The sequence below is a fragment of the Nicotiana attenuata genome, unplaced genomic scaffold (genome assembly GCF_001879085.1).
Source record: "Nicotiana attenuata strain UT unplaced genomic scaffold, NIATTr2, whole genome shotgun sequence".
Taxonomy (NCBI): domain Eukaryota; kingdom Viridiplantae; phylum Streptophyta; class Magnoliopsida; order Solanales; family Solanaceae; genus Nicotiana; species Nicotiana attenuata.
The window spans coordinates 133,078-151,502 of record NW_017670343.1 but is presented as its reverse complement, the minus strand read 5'-3'; the positions used below and the strand labels follow the sequence as shown (position 1 = coordinate 151,502).

Sequence of the window (18,425 nt, the reverse complement as noted above, 5' to 3'; positions counted from 1 at the left end):
GATATGTCGATAGTACCACAAAATTAAAGGTGTGGTGAGATAGTTGAATTTTCATCACCCTTAATAGGAGAGTACCGTAACCTTTTAATTTGTATAGCTTTATAAATATACTGGATGTGAATCTAAATTAGTTACATTACTATATGTCAAAAAAAGACATGTCGTTGTTGGCCGCTTCATAAGTCAGCTTTGCACTATATATGTATGCTAAAGATAATTGTGACTCATCCTTCTCGTCCACTCGATCAGACCCCAATTACTCCCACACCACCCATATTCTAGAGCACATATTTCACGTTTTCATTCACGTCCATTTCATTAATACATAACACCACCCAACCTTCCAACTTTTTTATGCCTCCCCCTACTCCAATCCTTTATCTCTATAAATTTAGATATCATTTGCAAATTGCAAACTCCCCAACACCTCGTCTTTCTTGCTTTTCTTTTTCTCTTTTAAATGTGTCCCCAAACACGGACGTTTTATTGCCTTTCTATATAGGATTTTCTTAGTATTAATAAAGTAAAGTACTGTCTAATCACCATCATCATCATACTTTGCTTTGTATTATAGCTCGAGATAATCAGACACCTTATTGGAAAAAATTAAAAACCTAAAGAAAACAGAAAAAAGAAACTAGTAATGAATAATCCCAAAGATTGGCCAGAACCCATTGTGCGGGTACAATCTTTATCAGATAGTGGCATCTCCAAAATTCCAGATAGATATGTGAAGCCACCAACGGAGAGGCCAATATCATTAGGCAGGTCCAACCAGCTGCAGACTGATGTTAACATCCCGATCATTGATCTTCAGGGATTGTTTAACGATGAAAGCAGAAGTTTTAGTGGTCTTACATCATCAGTAGTTGAGCAGATATCAGAGGCATGTAGGAACTGGGGTTTCTTCCAGGTGGTGAACCACGGGGTTCCTCCAGAGCTCATGGACCAAGCCACACAAGTATGGCGAGAATTCTTTCACCAGCCCATGGAAGTGAAGCAGTCTTATGCCAATTCACCCAAGACGTACGAAGGTTATGGCAGCCGCCTTGGTGTAGAGAAAGGTGCTATTCTGGATTGGAGTGACTATTATTTTCTTCACTATCTTCCTTGTTCATTGAAAGACCAGAAAAAGTGGCCTGCTCTTCCTGTTTATTTAAGGTACGTACTACTCTGCCACACTTCTTTTCTTGGAAAGCTACTCTACGTACTGTTATATTCTCATCATGTCCTTCTTTGTTTTTTCTTTTCTTCAACTATTCATGAATTTTTTGAAGATTAAATTTATGGGAAATTTTATTTTGTATCTCATGACAATACTTATATGAGATATCTTTTTTGTCTTAGAATTTTGTGGACCCAAATTTTTATGGACCCAGAGGTATAAGATTTGGGGCCACAAATTTTTGTGACAAAAAGGAGCAGGTAAGTACACAATAAAACTTTTCATATTTATGGGGTCCTCCTAACCTCAAGATTTGTTACCTTTTTTTGTGGATACTATTATTACAGTACATGATTTTTTTCTTAAAGAAAAATAAGAAAGGATAGGTGGGTTTCAATTTAATGTCTTGTTTTAATTAATTTCCGAGCAAGTAGGTTTTCAAATAGTTGTAGTTTCCTGGAAATATTTAAACGATTTTTTTTTTGTACGTGGGTATTTTGTGTTAAATTCTTGTAAAAACGTACAATTTGCTTGACTTTATTTTTAAAAAAGTAAAAGAAAAATTTTGTTTTTAAAACAGATTGCTTTTTATTTCTTATATAAATATAAATTTCTATTTTTAATTAAGTTCTTGTTATAGTTCTAATAATTTGGAGTCTTTACTTAAGTTATATATATACACTGCTAATATAAAAGTTTTTTCACACTATCAGGACAGTTAATATTCTTACCATCTACTGCTTGTCAAAAAATTTACTTGTAATTTTGTAACAATTGATCAATGTATAAATTTGAACGCTTATGCAAATGGTGTACGTCACAAAAATGTAGGGAAGTAATTGAAGAGTATTCAAAACAAGTGGTGAATTTTGGGGGGCGTTTAATGAAGGTATTATCAGCAAATCTTGGATTAAGAGAGGATTACTTGCAAGATGTATTTGGAGGGGAAGATATTGGAGCATGTTTAAGAGTTAATTTTTACCCAAAATGTCCACAACCAGATTTAACCTTAGGTCTTTCTCCACATTCGGATCCTGGTGGCTTAACCATTCTTCTCCCTGATCAGCACGTCGCCGGCCTTCAAGTTCGCCGCGACGGCGACTGGATTACTGTAAAACCAGCTTCGCATGCTTTCATCGTCAATATTGGTGATCAAATTCAGGTGACTTAAATTACAAAAATTAACTTCTTTTTTTAGTACTCAATTTTTAAGTAGTGTACATTATGTTTAAACGGAAAGGCCTAAAAATGCCACACAACTTTCAGAAATGGTCTATCCATGCCATCCGTTAAAAAAATGCTCATTTCATGCCACTGCCGTTAAAGAAATGACCCAGCCATGCCATTATTGACTAACGGCAGTGGCATGGATGGGCCAAATAAAAATTGAGCCGTTAGTGAATAATGGCATGGATGAGTCATTTTTTTAACGGCAGTGGCATGAAAATAGCAATTTTTTAATGGATAGCATAATAAACCATTTCTGAAAGTTGAGTGACATTTTTAGGCCTTTTCGGATGTTTAAATAATGTTGTGTTCTGTGTGGACATAATGGAACAAAGCACATGGGAGGGGTAGTCTTGTTTTGATATGATTTGCAAATAAACGAACAGTCGGTACCACTTTGCTTTTCTTCGTGGTAAAGCAAAAAGTATTATAAACGTGCGTTATTAATTAATATCATGCCTTACCGGATGTTGGGTCAGTACGTTCTGATAAAGTAGAAGAATGAAAACAAGATATTTAAAGACATACTAGCATCAACCAGCTGTTTAATTAAGGAAAAGTCTTAATTAACTTTTAGATAAACACCCATTTGACCATCAAATACTACTTGCTCCATCGTAAAATAAGTACTCACTTTATGCTTTTTGAGAATAATTTGAATTAAAACAACTCAATATTTTAAAATCGAAATCAAGATATTTAAAAACTATAAAAGTACTTAAGTTCACATCTTCTCATTTCAATATAATTAAAAAAATTATATTTAAAAATATTGATCATATTTCACATAATTTGAATCTCGAAAAGTAAAAAGTAACACATAATTTGGAAAGAATGGAATAGCACTTATTTTCAGTATTTTGCAAATAGTTAAGCTGTTATAGTAAATATAGTGGTGAATTATTGAACATCTTGTTTGAAAATTATGATTCTTAATCACATCCAAGTGAAATTTATGTTCAAATACAATTCAAAAGTAATTCCCCCACTAGAAAACTAGTTAGCTACAACAGCTTTAAAAAATAGGGGAAAAAAGGTTCTTAGCACATGCACAAAAACCAAATGCTATCAAATTCCATCTAATGTCTTGAACAAAAAAAATAAAAAATTCCATCTAATGTTTCGAAAGTGATATTGCAAGTTGCAACTGTAACATATATTTTGTTAAAAAATTCAAGATTTTTTTAGTGATATAGATCATTGAGGATATTCTTCAAAAACATTTTAAGATATGACCAATTGTAATGACGCTTTTAGATAAGTTTTGCAAAAGTCATAATACTTGAATTTATAATTAATGAACCTATCACGTGGACAACCAAGGAAAAATTGATATATTAACGATGGCACTACAAAAAAATAGCCATAAGATTCTTTGCCGACAATCGTATATTTAATTTAATCACGTGGGTAAATGGTGAAAGTACCTCAACTCTATTTTTTTCTATCTAAAGAAGATAAGGTACAGTAGGCAATCTTTGACTGAGGTCACTACACTACCAAAATTGAAAATCCTACTTGATTCTAGCATCCACATTGCCCATCTATATGCCAATACGTCATTTTATTTCTTCCTCTTTTTTTTTTTTTTTTTTTTTTTTTTTTTTTTTTTTTTTTTGTTTGTTTGTTTGTTTGTTTGTTTTTTTTGTTTGTTTGGAGGGTAGGGTTTCTAAATTTATAGAATTACATTAGATTTGTTGTTGCTGCTGTTCGTAAGGTTTCTAAATTGTTGAATATTACATATGATCCATGTGATATAGCTTTGCTTTTCTAGTTTTATTATATTATTAATAATATTCTTTATATGGTATCTGGTTCCCATTTTGACACTCTATAATAAAAGGAAGTGTTAAATATTAGGGTTTTTATCATTCTCCGGCTTGAACCTAAAATCTCTAGAAAAAAGTATCATAGAGGGAATCTGGTATATGTCCCACCAAATCTTTGGTGGTAATATTTGATTTGTTGTTTTGTTCAATAGAACTGGTCTAATATACTTTTAAGTAAGAGTTAATTATTGTTAAAGAAATAGTATTCAGTTAGAAAAATTTCATAAAAGAGAACTCCTAAAAAAAATTAACCAAGTAGTATATCTTTTGAAAAAAGATTTAACAAAAGGGAAAAAAAATTAAAAAAGAAAGAAAAAGAAGTGTGCTTAAACAAACTTCAATATAGAAACATTTGGTCTCAATGTGTGCGCCAAAATATGGTGACGTTTGGCTGTTAGTACATTCCTAAGTTCCACCGATATTAACTACCATGCAGTGAACCTGTTTGACTGAGCAGCACGGAGTTTAAGAAAAAATGAAGACTTTTGGAATTTGTGGTCCTAAACAAGTCGAAAAGGGGCCTAGAGTATTTGTGTGGTTATAAAAGTTTCTCATTAAGGGTAGAATTGTAAGTTTAAGCTAAATTGTTACCAAATTTAAAAAAAGGTCATTCTTTTTGGAACGGACCAAAAAAGAAATAGATTCACATATACTGGAACAGAGGGAGTACCTTTTTATCCCATGATTAATTGGATTTGATAAACTAGTTTTGTTTAACTACTCTGTTTCCAAACTCAGCTTTTGGAAAACTTCAAACAAAATCATCAATTAAATAGTTATGCATTTATTTATTTTGGCACTTAATCTATTGTTCTATTTATGTAGGTACTAAGCAATGCTATTTACAAAAGTGTAGAGCATAGAGTAATCGTGAATTCAGCAGACGAACGAGTTTCCCTTGCATTTTTCTACAATCCCAGCGGTGATTTGATGATAGAACCAGCTAAAGAGTTGGTGACACAACACAATCCTCCATTGTATCCACCAATGACTTTTAATGAATATAGACTCTACATGAGGACAAAGGGCCCTCAAGGAAAATCACAGTTAGGGGAGTCCCAAAAATCCTCAATATGACTGCAAAAATATCACTAATTAACTGAGGTAATTACTATGAACAGTCACCGGCATCCGAGAAAGAATAGAAGAATGGGTCCTATTATGAGTTATACAATATATTATATAAGTATGATCATGATCATTTCTTGTGGACTCATTTAGAATAATTCTGATCTAGTTCATGGCCTATTTGAAGTAGAAGGCGCTCAGGAGGGATCTTCACCGACAAAAAAAGATTACTGAATCTTTATCAAGAGGAGTCTCATTCTGTATTCAACGCCTTTTTTTTTTTTTTTTTTGTTAAATTTAGATGGTGATCAATTGTCTTTATGCCGATCTAAAATGAATTGTAAATCCTGCTGTTTAATTAGCAACAGACGAATATAATTAATAAAGAAGCTGTTAAATGAAATAAATGGAACTGATAAGAAGTTTTGGCCCTGATTTATTTCGCTCCATCTGATTAAATGTTAAATTGTCCACATAAGCTTCTATTTACATGTGTCCATTTATGAACGATTGCAAGGATGCCCCTATATTTAATTATATTGCAAGAATACTGAATACCCCTACGTTGTCATCTTCAATATTCTATATTTAATCCATCAACGTCTATGTAAGCAAGCAAGATCTTGTTTATCACGTTACTTTATGTCATGCTTAGTTCGTGAGATGTTTTGACGGTGAATACGGTGAAGATGTCCCGGGTCAAACAGCTTGTTGGAAGGTTGTTTCGTATCGTATCATAATATATATATATATATATATATATATATACGTTTATTTACGAATATTATATATATATTCTTTTTTTGGTAATTAGAGATTTCATTAATCACCATTAAAACTTTACATATCCACAGTTGGCTTTCAACTCAGCCTACTGTCCTTTTTGTTCTATCTCTCCATCTTATACATGTAACTACTATACTTTTCTTATTTTGATTTTGTAATAATTTTGTTAACTCCTTATTATTAATGTAAAAAAAATTAATTATTTTGCCCGTATTATTTTATATTCATTTGTTTAGTGAACTTTATAAATACCTTTTTGAATTAGCAAAGAGTCATTGTAATTAGAGCATCAAGCAATTAAACGACAAATGAAGTTCCCATGTCTTCGAGTTGTTACAAAAAAATCAAAATACCAAGATAAACATAATCTCATAAAGCACAAGGGAGAGTAGTATTAAGAAACGTCAGCCATGTCATATTTTCTGTAAAATTAATTTATTACATGTAATAGGTTTTATTAAGCTAACTAGTTAGTTAATTTGGAGTGTCATGTCATATTTTGGTTCAAAATATAAAATTCAGATGATATTTACTTTTTAATTAACTTGGTATAAATTGGATGACTTTTATGTAACAAAAATAGAAAAGTGATTTTTGTGTTACAAAATTAAAGTTGAATGACTTTTATGTGACAAAAAATTTTAAAAGTGACTTTTATGTTACAACTCAAAATTGGTGAAATTTACTCGTATAATATTTGAATTATTTTTCATCATTTCATGATGTCACACACTATCAATATGAATATAAACTTGCAATACTACAAAGAAAAGTAGGATACTATATAGAATTATTATATAAAGAGATAGGGTAAAGGATAAAATAGGATTATTTAATAATAAAAAAGGGCACGGTGAGAGAAAAATAAGATAAAAATGCGACCGTACCAAACGGACCGTTACGTAAAGGGATGTTTTACGTCGTTAATAAAGACAAATTTAACAATATGCTACAGTAAAATTTAAATAACCAATCAAAAAAATATTGCATTTGAATAACAATACGATATATAATGTGGAACAACCAGGGGCGGATCTAATGCAAGGTTTACGTGAACCCAGTAACTTTCGCGTAGACCTTGTAATTATACTAAAAAATTCATTAAAAGTATAAGAATATTTAGCTTGGAACCTACTTCATTAATCCAATTATTATGTATATTAACTTGAGATCGTTGTAAGAACTCATAAGCTTAAAATTCTGAATCAGGCTCTGATAACAGCCCTCCGTAAGTCGAATAGTACTCTAGATCAACGTGACCTTATATATTTATCAGATCTCTTTTTATATGGTCTTATACGTTACAACCAACGTTATATTGGAACTATCGAAAGTATTTCTGATTCAATTAATTTGTTGTTACAAAAGTTAAGGTGGGTGATTCACTTTATTATCGAATGGAAAAACCATTTAAACATTAGAAAGGAGTTGCGGATTACACTCCAAAAAAGTATTAACATTAGCAAGGACCTTGTTTGGCAAGTGATGAAGCTTGCCTGGTCTAAGAACCCGTTTGGCAAAGCTGTCAAATTACTTATTTTGAAATGTATTTTTTTTAGAAGTACTTTTTTCAAAAGAATTTTTAAAACAAAATTGTTTGTGTTTGGCCAATTCATTTAAGAAGTGCTTTTTGTAATATTTGATAAACAAATTATGTTTGGAAATCTGTCTAAAAAGTGCTTTTGAGTGTCAAATTACCAAAAAGAATACTACAAAGGTGTTATAATTATTTTAAAGAGAAAAATAAACTTAAATATTTATATTTTAACACTACTAGAAATTCGGCCAAAACCGACGCTGCCAAACGGCCGACTTCAGTGGATCAAAAAGCCGACCAAAAAACCGACCGAAGTCGGTCGGTTTTTCAAAATATTTTATTTTTTAATTTGTTTTTATGAAACCGACCGACTTCGGTCGGTTTTGTATGGCGCAAAAATGCGGAAAACTATTTTAGCATCCCGTGAAATTTATTTTTTAAGAAACCGACCGAAATCGGTCGGTTTTTCATATAAAATAAATTAAAATTAATATTAAAAATATTGACCGAAATTGATCGGTTATTTCAGTCATTTTAAAAAACCGACAAACTTCGGTCGGTAATTTTATATTTTTAATAAAATCGATCGAAATCAGTTGATAATTTTCGAGCGAAAATGCAATTAAAGAGTACAAATGTAACGACCCGACCGGTCATTTTGTATTTTTGAACCCCGTTCCCTTAAATAAGACTTTCCGCACTTGCTTTAGCTAATTTATGACTTGCGGGGACGGGTGGTTCGGAAGTTAGAAGAGTTTTGAGCAAGAATAAGTCTAGTTGCTTCTTTAAGTTTCTTTAAAAAGGCCAAGTTTGACTTCGGTCAACATTTTGGGGAAACGGACCCGGAATCGTCATTTGACAATTTCTGAGGGTCCGTGGGAAAATATGGGACCTGGGCGTATGCCCGGAATCGATTTCCGAGGTCCCTAGCCCGAGTAATGAATTTTTATGTGAAATTGTTAAGTTAAAGTTTCAAAGGTTTAAATAAACTAAAAAAATCATTGTTTTCCTAGGTATCGGGTTCGGATTTCGATTCCGAAACATGGTACAAGTCCGAAATATCAGTTAAGACTTACCCGTAAAATTTGGTGTCAATCCGAGTAGTTTAAGGGCGTTTTGACCCGTTGGAGGAGAATTAAGAACTTGAAGTTCAATGATTTGATTCATTTGATTTTGGGGTTGATTCCTCGATTTAGCGTTGGTTTGAGTGTTTCGAGGGTTCGAGTGGGTCCGCCTCGTGATTTCAGACTTGTCGATATGTTCGGACGGGGCACGGGAGCCCTGAGCGTCAAACGAGCGAGGCTCGAGTGAAGTTAGAATTTGGAAAATGACTGAAGCTTGCTGCTTCTGTCCTAACCGCATCTGCGGTTCTTGGACCGCAGAAGCGGGACCGCAGATGCGGTCATTAGATCGCAGAAGCGGAGAAGGGGCAGGCCAGGGGAAACCGCAAAAGCGGCCCAGGGACCGCAGAAGCAGTTCCGCCTATGCGGCCCCCAGACCGCAGAAGCGGTCGAGCCCCAAATCCCAAAAGCCGCAGAAGAGGCCAAATTCCGCAGAAGCGGATTCCGCAGAAGCGGAAATACATCCGCAGATGCGAAAATAACTGGGGGCAGAAGGGTTCATTTAATACGAACTCAAACTCATTTCTCTCATTTTTCACTCTACACTTAGGCGATTTGGGTTCTTCCAAGAGAGGGTTCCACATAACTTGGTAAGTTAAGTAATTTCCCTTCATCCTTAGCTTAAATTAAGGGTGTTAAACGGGTGGGCCGGGCCGGGCTGGGTTTGTTTTTTTTTGGACCCGTACGGGTTATGGTCCGGGCCGGTTACGGGTTGGGACTTAGCGGGTTTAACGGGTTCGGATTCATCCGGGTAAAAATTGAACCGTAAGGGTTACGGGTTGAGGGGGTCGGGCCGGGCCGGGTTTAGTGTATTTTTTAATTTTTTTTTGTATTTTGTATAACTATTTAAAGTTATATTAATACTTTGTATTAATATAAAGAATACAAGAAAGATGGAAAAAATTGCACTTATAAATTGCAAGTGCTACATTTTTTTCAAAATTACGAAATTAAAGTTTTCATTTAAAAAGTAAATTAATATCTTATATATATATTTAATGCTTATCTTATGTATTTTTACATTGTATCAAGTTGTTTATTTGATGTATATTTATGATTTGAGCATTTATACCGTAAATATATACAGTATATTTTTTATAACCTAGGATCCGGTATTTTACCTTATATAATACTCCTATATGATTTAAATATATTTCTTTCATTTTAAATACGTATAATATATATGCACAGGGTATAATCAAGACTTATAAAATATATACTCAAAGCAATTTCCACTGTAAAACATACAAAAAGTGACAAAAGTATTCCACTATTATTACATGTATCACACATTCATACTTGCAAATTATGTGTATGATATATATGTTAAATTCAAACAATTTTAAATTATGTTAGTAAGTATACAATAATTGGTATATTCATGGGATGTGTAAGATATAAAATATTTATACTAGAATATACCACTATTATATTTTTAAAAGTTAGACAGGTATGTAAAGCTCCCAAAAAAAAATTTACCCATTAAACCAGTCTGGGCCGGTCCGGGCCGGGCCGGTTAACCGGTTTAACGGCACTGTTCATCTAACGGGTTGTACCGGTCCGGGTAACCGGTATTTAAAAAATAAACGGAGCAACCCGCGCGGACCCCTAACCCAGCCCAGCCCAGCACTCTTTAACTGGGCCGGCCGGTTCCGGTTTTAACATGTCTGGGCTGGTCCGGAATCGGGCTGACCTGCCCGTTTAACACCTATAGCTTAAATACATGTATATTAGGTAGCTTAAACACCAAAAATTTAGTAAAAATCAAGAATTTGAGCTAGACCTAGGGTTTTAATAAAACTAAGAATTTATCATAAAAATTTGCCATGTAATGAACTAGAAATCATATATTTGTGATCCTTAGGTGATAGAGAACAACTTCCTCCGAAAAATCTCGGAATCCGGGCACGTGGGCCCGGGGTCGGAATTTAGGAAACTTGTGTTAATGGTTAGAAAATTGCCCAAATAGTTAGAGTTCGACCTTGTAAGCCTTTATTTACTAGTTCTTACTTCGTTTGATTAGTTTGGGATTGTTCGGCTTCGAATTAAGGACTTGGGCTCGTTCTTGGACATTGGAAGTGCACTTTGGAGCGAGGTGAGTCTCCTTTCTAACCTTGTAAGAGGGAATTGTCCCCATAGGATTATAAATGAGTAATTGTTGTTAAATGCGAGGGCTACGTACGTACTAGGTGACGAGAGTCCGTGCGTAGCTACTATAATGATAATTGTTCGGGTAGTTTAGGACCCACGTCATGTCTAATTGGGGAATATTTCTTGTTTTAAATTTCCAATATGATCATTTATGATTTGCTAGAGACTTGACGAAATGAAAAGTGAACTTATGAGTTTGTTGAGTCTTGGTAGGAATTCCCTTGTATGTAACTGAGCCTTATGTGCTTTCCTGATATTTTCTTGATGATTATGGACCGGGCCGATCGCCTCGGTGAGGATAGATGCATCTATGGTTCGTGCAGCTCGACCCTCGGTAGTGTACAATTTATTTTCTGTTGGAGCGGGCCGTCGATCTCGGCATGATTGTGCATGATTTATATGCTTACATTTAGATATGACATGATCACTTATTTAATATAAAAAAAGGGGAAACTGGTAGTTTAATTATGTCAAGAACATGAATATGACTCTTCTCTTAAACTTGGGTTATTAGAAATTCTTCATGCTGCATATCTCACTTTATTATTATATTATCTTGACCTTAGTAAGTATCAAGTCGACCTCTCGTCTCTACTTCTTCGAGATTAGACGGGATACTTACTGAGTACATGTGGTTTATGTACTCATACTACGCTTCTGTACTTAAATGTACAGGATTTGAGGCAGGTGGATCTGGACATCATCCCGGTGCGCATCAGTGAGCACGCTTGGGGACTTCTACGGTGAGCTGCTTCTCTTTCATGCCTATCCGCAGCCGAAGAAGTCCTTCCTTGTACTTTTTGTTTCTGTCTATTCTGATTGAGACAGTAGGATAGTGTATTATTCTTTTGTGTATATTCTACTAGTCGCCCGTAGCTTGTGACACCAGGTTCTGGCACACACAGTAGTAGACATTTATTTTGGGGTTGTATCGCTATTTTAGCACTTTATGATCTTTACTGGTCTTATCTTTAAATTCGAAAAATCTAGTATAACTGCCTTTTGCTAAAGTAAAATGAGAACTTAATCACATTCCGCATCGGCTGGCCTGACAACGGTGTTAGGCGCCATCATGACCTATTATGAAAAATGGGTCGTGACAACATGGTATTAGAGCACTAGGTTCACGTAGGTCTCACAAGTTACGGGCAAACCTGATAGAGTCTTGTAGATCGGTACGGAGACGTCTCTATTTATCTTCGAGGGGCTATAGGGTGTTAGGAAAGACTACTCTTTATTCATTTTCCATCGTGTAGTGGTCAGTGTACTAAGCTTCCTCTTCTATTCTCTCACAGATGGTGAGAACTCGTACCGCCGACGTTCCGGACCCTGGAGGAGCTGCTCCCCCCGTTGCTAGAGGCCGAGGTAGAGGCCGGGGGAGGGCACCGGCCCGTGGTAGGGGACGAGGGCTTCCTAGAGCTATTCCAGATGCACCACCAGCAGACCCTGCGATGGATCTCATTATTGAGGAGCAGGGCGAGGCGCCCGCAGCTGTGCCTACTCCGGTGGATTTCATGACTGCGCCGGGATTTCAGGAGGTCATGGGCCGTATGCTTCGGTTCATAGACACTATGACTCAGGCTGGTTTATTTCCAGCACCAGCTACCTCACAGGCAGGAGGGGGAGCACAGACCCCTACCGCACAGGCTCCAGGTCATACAACCGCAATTTATCATACTCCGGGTGCACTACCCGCGGAGGGGGTTCAGCCAGTTGCTGCAGCGGCACCCCAGCCCAGGCTAGCTGTGGACGGCGATCCGCAGAAGTTGTTAGACAGATGGACCATGTTGCACCCTCCAGTCTTGGGGGGCGAGCGTCATGAGGATGCCCAGGATTTCATTGACAGGTGCAGGGATAGACTGCACAACATGAGGATATTGGAGTCGCATGGAGTCGACTTCACTACTTTTCAGCTGGAGGGCAGGGCCTGTAGATGGTGGCAGTCTTATTTACTTAGCAGGCCAGCAGGCGCTCCTCCCCTCACTTGGGGTCAGTTCACTCAGTTGTTCCTTGATCGGTACATTCCACCCTCTGAGAGGGAAGAGCTGCGTCATCAGTTTGAGTATCTGGAGCAGGGTCATATGTCAGTGACCGACTATGAGGCGAGGTTCTCTGAGTTGTCTCGCCATGCACTCATGATACTCCCCACAGAGGCAGAGAGAGTACGGAGGTTTGTTGCGGGGTTACATCCCACTATCCGGTCGGGTATGGCTCTTGAGGTAGAGATGGGCACTGGATATCAGCTAGTACTTGAGATTGCCCGCAGGATTGAGGGTTACCGTTTGAGGGGTAGAGAGCAGATGCAGCAGGATAAGAGGGCCACATTCTCAGGAGAGTTCAGAGGCGCCCCAGCCAGGGGCAGATGTCACTTTGGGAGGGGTCAGCCCAGTAGGCCCCCGGTTCCAGCACCACCACCGGCTCGGGGTGCTCCAGCGCGCTCTTATTTCAGCGCCATGCCAGAGAGTTCTTATCGCCCGCCGGCTATTCAGGGTTCATCCAGTGGGTATTCAGGTCCTCCGGAGTCTTCCGGTCCTTATTTCAGTGCTATGCCGGAGAGTTGTTACCGCCCGCCGGCTACTCAGGCTTCTTCTAGTGGGCCTTCTGGTATTCAGGGTCAGCCATCCGGACAGCAGGCCGCCGCACCATGTTGTTTTGAGTGCGGGGACGCAGGCCACATGAGGAGATACTGCCCCAGGCTTAGGGGCAAGGTAGTACAGTAGGGGAAGCAGCCCATGACTCCAGCGCCAGCGGTCCAGCCGCCTAGAGGTGGAGAGCAGACTGGTAGAGGTCGTTCCAGGGGTAGAGGCCAGACAGGGAGAGGTCAGCCAGCTGCTACTCAGTCAATTGGAGGCCAGACAGCCGGTGCTCCAGCTAGATTCTATGCTCTCCTAGCCAGGCCAGATGCATTGGCCTCAGATGCCGTCATCACAGGTATTATTTCCGTCAGCGGTAGAGATGCATCGGTATTATTTGATCCAGGGTCTACTTATTCATATGTATCATCTCTGTTTGCTCATTTCCTAGCTATTTCTCCTGAGCCTTTGGGTGTTCCTGTTCATGTGTCCACTCTTTTGGGCAATTCTGTGGTTGTGAACCGGGTCTACCGAACTTGTGTGGTTACTTTCTGTGGTCTAGAGACTAGAGCAGACCTCCTGTTGCTCGATATGATCGATTTTGAGGTTATTCTGGGCATGGATTGGTTATCTCCATATCACGCCGTTCTAGATTGCCATGCCAAGACTGTTTCTCTAGCGATGCCAGGGTTGCCGAGATTGGAGTGGAGGGGTACCACTGTGGATACACCTAGCAGGGTCATTTCCTTCCTGAAGGCTCAACGCATGGTTGAGAAGGGGTGTTTGGCCTACTTAGCTTATGTTCGAGACACCACCGCAGAGTCTCCGACGATTGATTCAGTGCCAGTAGTCCGAGAGTTCGCCGATGTTTTTCCTTCAGATCTTCCTGGCATGCCTCCGGATCGTGATATTGATTTCTGTATTGATTTGGCTCCAGGCACTCAGCCTATATCTATCCCGCCGTACCGTATGGCTCCTAGGGAGCTGAAGGAGCAGTTGGAGGAGTTGTTAGCTAAAGGGTTTGTTAGGCCCAGTGTATCGCCTTGGGGTGCACCAGTGCTATTTGTAAAGAAGAAGGATGGGACTATGCGGATGTGCATTGATTACCGCCAGTTGAGCAAAGTCACCATCAAAAACAAGTATCCACTACCCCGTATTAACGATTTGTTTGACCAGCTGCAGGGTGCTAGGGTGTTCTCTAAGATCGACTTGAGGTCAGGGTATCATCAGTTGAAAATTCGAGATTCAGATGTTCCGAAGACCGGATTCAGGACTAGATATAGCCACTATGAGATTCTGGTGATGTCCTTTGGCTTGACTAATGCTCCAGCGGCATTTATGGATCTGATGAACAGGGTGTTCAGGCCTTATATTGATTCTTTTGTCATCGTCTTCATTAACGACATCCTGATATACTCGCGTAGCCTGGGGGAGCACGAGCAGCATTTGAGAGTAGTGCTTCAAACCTTGCGAGAGCAGCAGCTTTATGCTAAGTTCTCTAAGTGTGAGTTTTGGCTGGAGTCAGTGGCATTACTGGGGCATGTAGTGTCAGGGGAGGGTATTAAGGTGGATCCCAAGAAGATTAAGGCAGTTCAGAGTTGGCCACGTCCTACTTCAGTGACCGAGATCAGGAGTTTCTTGGGGTTAGCAGGTTATTACCGGCGATTTGTGCAGGGCTTTTCATCTATTGCATCACCTCTGACCAGATTGACCCAAAAGGGTGCCCCGTTCTGTTGGTCTGATGATTGTGAGGAGAGCTTCCAGAAGCTCAAGACGGCTTTGACTACGACACCAGTTCTTGTATTGCCTTCCGATTCAGGGATGTATACAGTGTATTGCGACGCTTCTCGCGTTCGCTTAGGATGTGTATTGATGCAGGAGGGGCGAGTTATTGCATATGCTTCACGTCAGCTGAAGGTTCATGAGAAGAATTACCCTGTGCACGATCTAGAGTTGGCAGTGATTGTCCATGCTCTCAAGATATGGAGGCATTATTTGTATGGTGTGTCATGTGAGGTTTACACCGACCATCGCAGCTTGCAGCATTTGTTCAAGCAGAGAGATCTTAATTTGAGACAGCGCAGGTGGCTTGAGTTACTAAAGGATTATGACATTACCATTCTCTATCATCCAGGTAAGGCGAATGTGGTCGCGGATGCCTTGAGCAGAAAGGCAGAGAGTATGGGTAGCTTGGCGCTCATTCCTGCCGAGATGAGACCATTAGCTTTGGACATCCGGTCTTTAGCTAACAGACTTGTGAGGTTGGACATCTCGGAGCCCAGCTGAGTTCTAGCATGTGTGGTTGCTCAGTCTTCGTTATTGGGGCAGATTAAGGCTCGACAGTTCGATGATCCACATTTGGCGGTCCTCAGAGAGACGGTACTTCAGGGAGGTGCCAAGGAGATCTCTATTGGCGAGGATGGTGTGTTACGCTACAGGGCCGTGTATGTGTTCCTAATGTTGATGGTTTGAGAGAGAGGATTCTAGAGGAGGCCCACAGTTCGAGGTATTCTATCCATCCGGGTGCCACGAAGATGTATCGTGACTTGAGACAGCACTACTGGTGGCGGAGGATGAAGAAGGACATAGTGGAGTATGTTGCTAGATGTTTGAATTGCCAGCAGGTCAAATATGAGCACCAGAGGCCAGGTGGCCTACTTCAGTAGATGCCCATTCCGGAATGGAAGTGGGAGCGCATTACCATGGATTTCGTGGTTGAGTTGTCGCGGACTCAGCGGAAGGTTGATTCAGTGTGGGTTATTGTGGTAGGTTGACCAAGTCGGCCCACTTCATTCCGGTGGCGACTACCTATACGGCGGAGAGATATGCTCAGATTTACATTCGGGAGATAGTCAGGTTGCACGGTGTGCCGGTTTCCATCATATCGGACAGAGGCCCTCAGTTCACTTCCCATTTCTGGAGAGCTGTTCTGAGTGAGTTGGGGACTCGCGTAGAGCTCAGCACGGCATTCCATCCTCAGACCGACGGGCAGTCGGAGCGGACTGTTCAGATTTTAGAGGATATGCTTAGAGCATGTGTGATCGACTTTGGAGGGCAGTGGGATCAGTTCTTGCCCTTGGCAGAGTTTGCATACAATAATAGCTATCAGTCCAGCATAGAGATGGCCCCGTATGAGGCATTGTATGGTCGGCGTTATCGTTCTCCTATCGCGTGGTTTGAGCCCGGTCAGGCTAAGTTACTTGGCACAGATTTGGTACAGGATGCCTTGGACAAGGTAAAGTTGATTCAGGAGAGGCTCCGCACAGCTCAGTCCAGGCAGAAGAGTTACGCGGATTAGAAGGCACGTGATGTATCATTCACGATTGGCGAGAAGGTTCTCTTGAAAGTCTCGCCAATGAAGGGCATTATGAGGTTTGGGAAGAAGGGCAAGCTAAGCCCAAGGTTTATTGGCCCCTTTGAGGTGTTGAAGCGAGTTGGAGAGGTTTCCTATGAGCTTGCTTTACCTCCCTGTTTATCAGGAGTTCATCGAGTCTTCCATGTATCGATGCTTCGGAAGTATCATGCCAACCATTCACATGTGTTGGATTTTAGTACCATTCAGTTAGATGAGAGCTTGGGCTACGAGCAGGAGCCAGTTGCCATTGTTGATAGACAGGATCGCCAGTTGAGGTCCAAGAGGATTTCTGCGGTAAGATATCCCCACTTATTCAGCAGTCCAGGTAATTTTCTATGTCCGTTCGAGGATGAACATTTGTTTAAGAGGTGGAGAATGTAACGACCCGACCGGTCGTTTTGCATTTTTGAACCCCGTTCCCTTAAATAAGACTTCCCGCACTTGCTTTAGCTAATTTATGACTTACGGGTAGGGGTGGTTCGGAAGTTATAAGAGTTTTGAGCAAGAATAAGCCTAGTTGCTTCTTTAAGTTTCTTTAAAAAGGCCAAGTTTGACTTCGGTCAACATTTTGGGGAAACGGACCCGAAATCGTGATTTGACAATTTTTGAGGGTCCGTGGGAAAATATGGGACCTGGGCGTATGCCCGGAATCGAATTCCGAGGTCCCTAGCCCGAGTAATGAATTTTTATGTGAAATTGTTAAGTTAAAGTTTCAAAGGTTTAAATAAACTAAAAAAAATCATTGTTTTCCTAGGTATCGGGTTCGGATTTCGATTCCGAAACTTGGTACAAGTCCGAAATATCAGTTAAGACTTACCCGTAAAATTTGGTGTCAATCCGAGTAGTTTAAGGGCGTTTTGACCCGTTGGAGGAGAATCAAGAACTTGAAGTTCAATGATTTGATTCATTTGGTTTTGGGGTTGATTCCTCGATTTAGCGTTGGTTTGAGTGTTTCGAGGCGTGATTTCAGACTTGTCGGTATGTTCGGGCGGGGCACGGGAGCCCCGAGCGTCAAACGAGCGAGGCTCGAGTGAAGTTAGAATTTGGAAAAAGACTGAAGCTTGTTGCTTCTGTCCTAACCGCATCTGCGGTTCTTGGACTGCAGAAGCGGGACCGCAGATGCCGTCATTAGATCGCAGAAGCGGAGAAGGGGCAGGCCAGGGGAAACCGCAAAAGCGGCCCAGGGACCGCAGATTGGGTTTTAATCACCAAAAATTTAGTAAAAATCAAGAATTTGAGCTAGACCTAGGGTTTTAATAAAACTAAGAATTTATCATAAAAATTTGCCATGTAATGAACTAGAAATCATATATTTGTGATCCTTAGGTGATAGAGAACAACTTCCTTCGAAAAATCTCGGAATCCGGGCACGTGGGCCCAGGGTCGGAATTTAGGAAACTTGTGTTAATGGTTAGAAAATTGCCTAAATAGTTAAAGTTTGACCTTGTAAGCCTTTATTTACTAGTTCTTACTTCGTTTGACTAGTTTGGGATTGTTCGGCTTCGAATTAAGGACTTGGGCTCGTTCTTGGACATTGGAAGTGCACTTTGGAGCGAGGTGAGTCTCCTTTCTAACCTTGTAAGAGGGAATTGTCCCCATAGGATTATAAATGA

At 39.6% G+C, this 18,425-nt stretch overlaps 1 protein-coding gene across 1 annotated transcript; it reads left to right on the top strand.

The window, feature by feature from the left end:
- The first annotated feature begins 288 nt into the window (after positions 1-288).
- Positions 289-5,728, top strand: LOC109238133 (protein DOWNY MILDEW RESISTANCE 6-like). The gene is made up of 3 exons (XM_019404560.1): positions 289-1,161; positions 1,997-2,327; positions 5,047-5,728. Exons 1-3 carry the CDS (start codon positions 644-646, stop codon positions 5,296-5,298), a joined length of 1,101 nt encoding a protein of 366 aa, XP_019260105.1. The 5' UTR covers positions 289-643; the 3' UTR covers positions 5,299-5,728.
- Positions 5,729-18,425: the final 12,697 nt, after the last annotated feature.

What these genes read in the sequence shown, in the direction of transcription:
- LOC109238133 (XM_019404560.1), top strand. Translation starts at nt 644, where the DNA reads ATGAATAATCCCAAAGATTGGCCAGAACCCATTGTGCGGGTACAATCT. An exon ending in GCTCTTCCTGTTTATTTAAG is followed by an intron (nt 1,162 to 1,996) that starts GTACGTACTACT and finishes ACAAAAATGTAG; the next exon opens with GGAAGTAATTGAAGAGTATT. An exon ending in ATATTGGTGATCAAATTCAG is followed by an intron (nt 2,328 to 5,046) that starts GTGACTTAAATT and finishes CTATTTATGTAG; the next exon opens with GTACTAAGCAATGCTATTTA.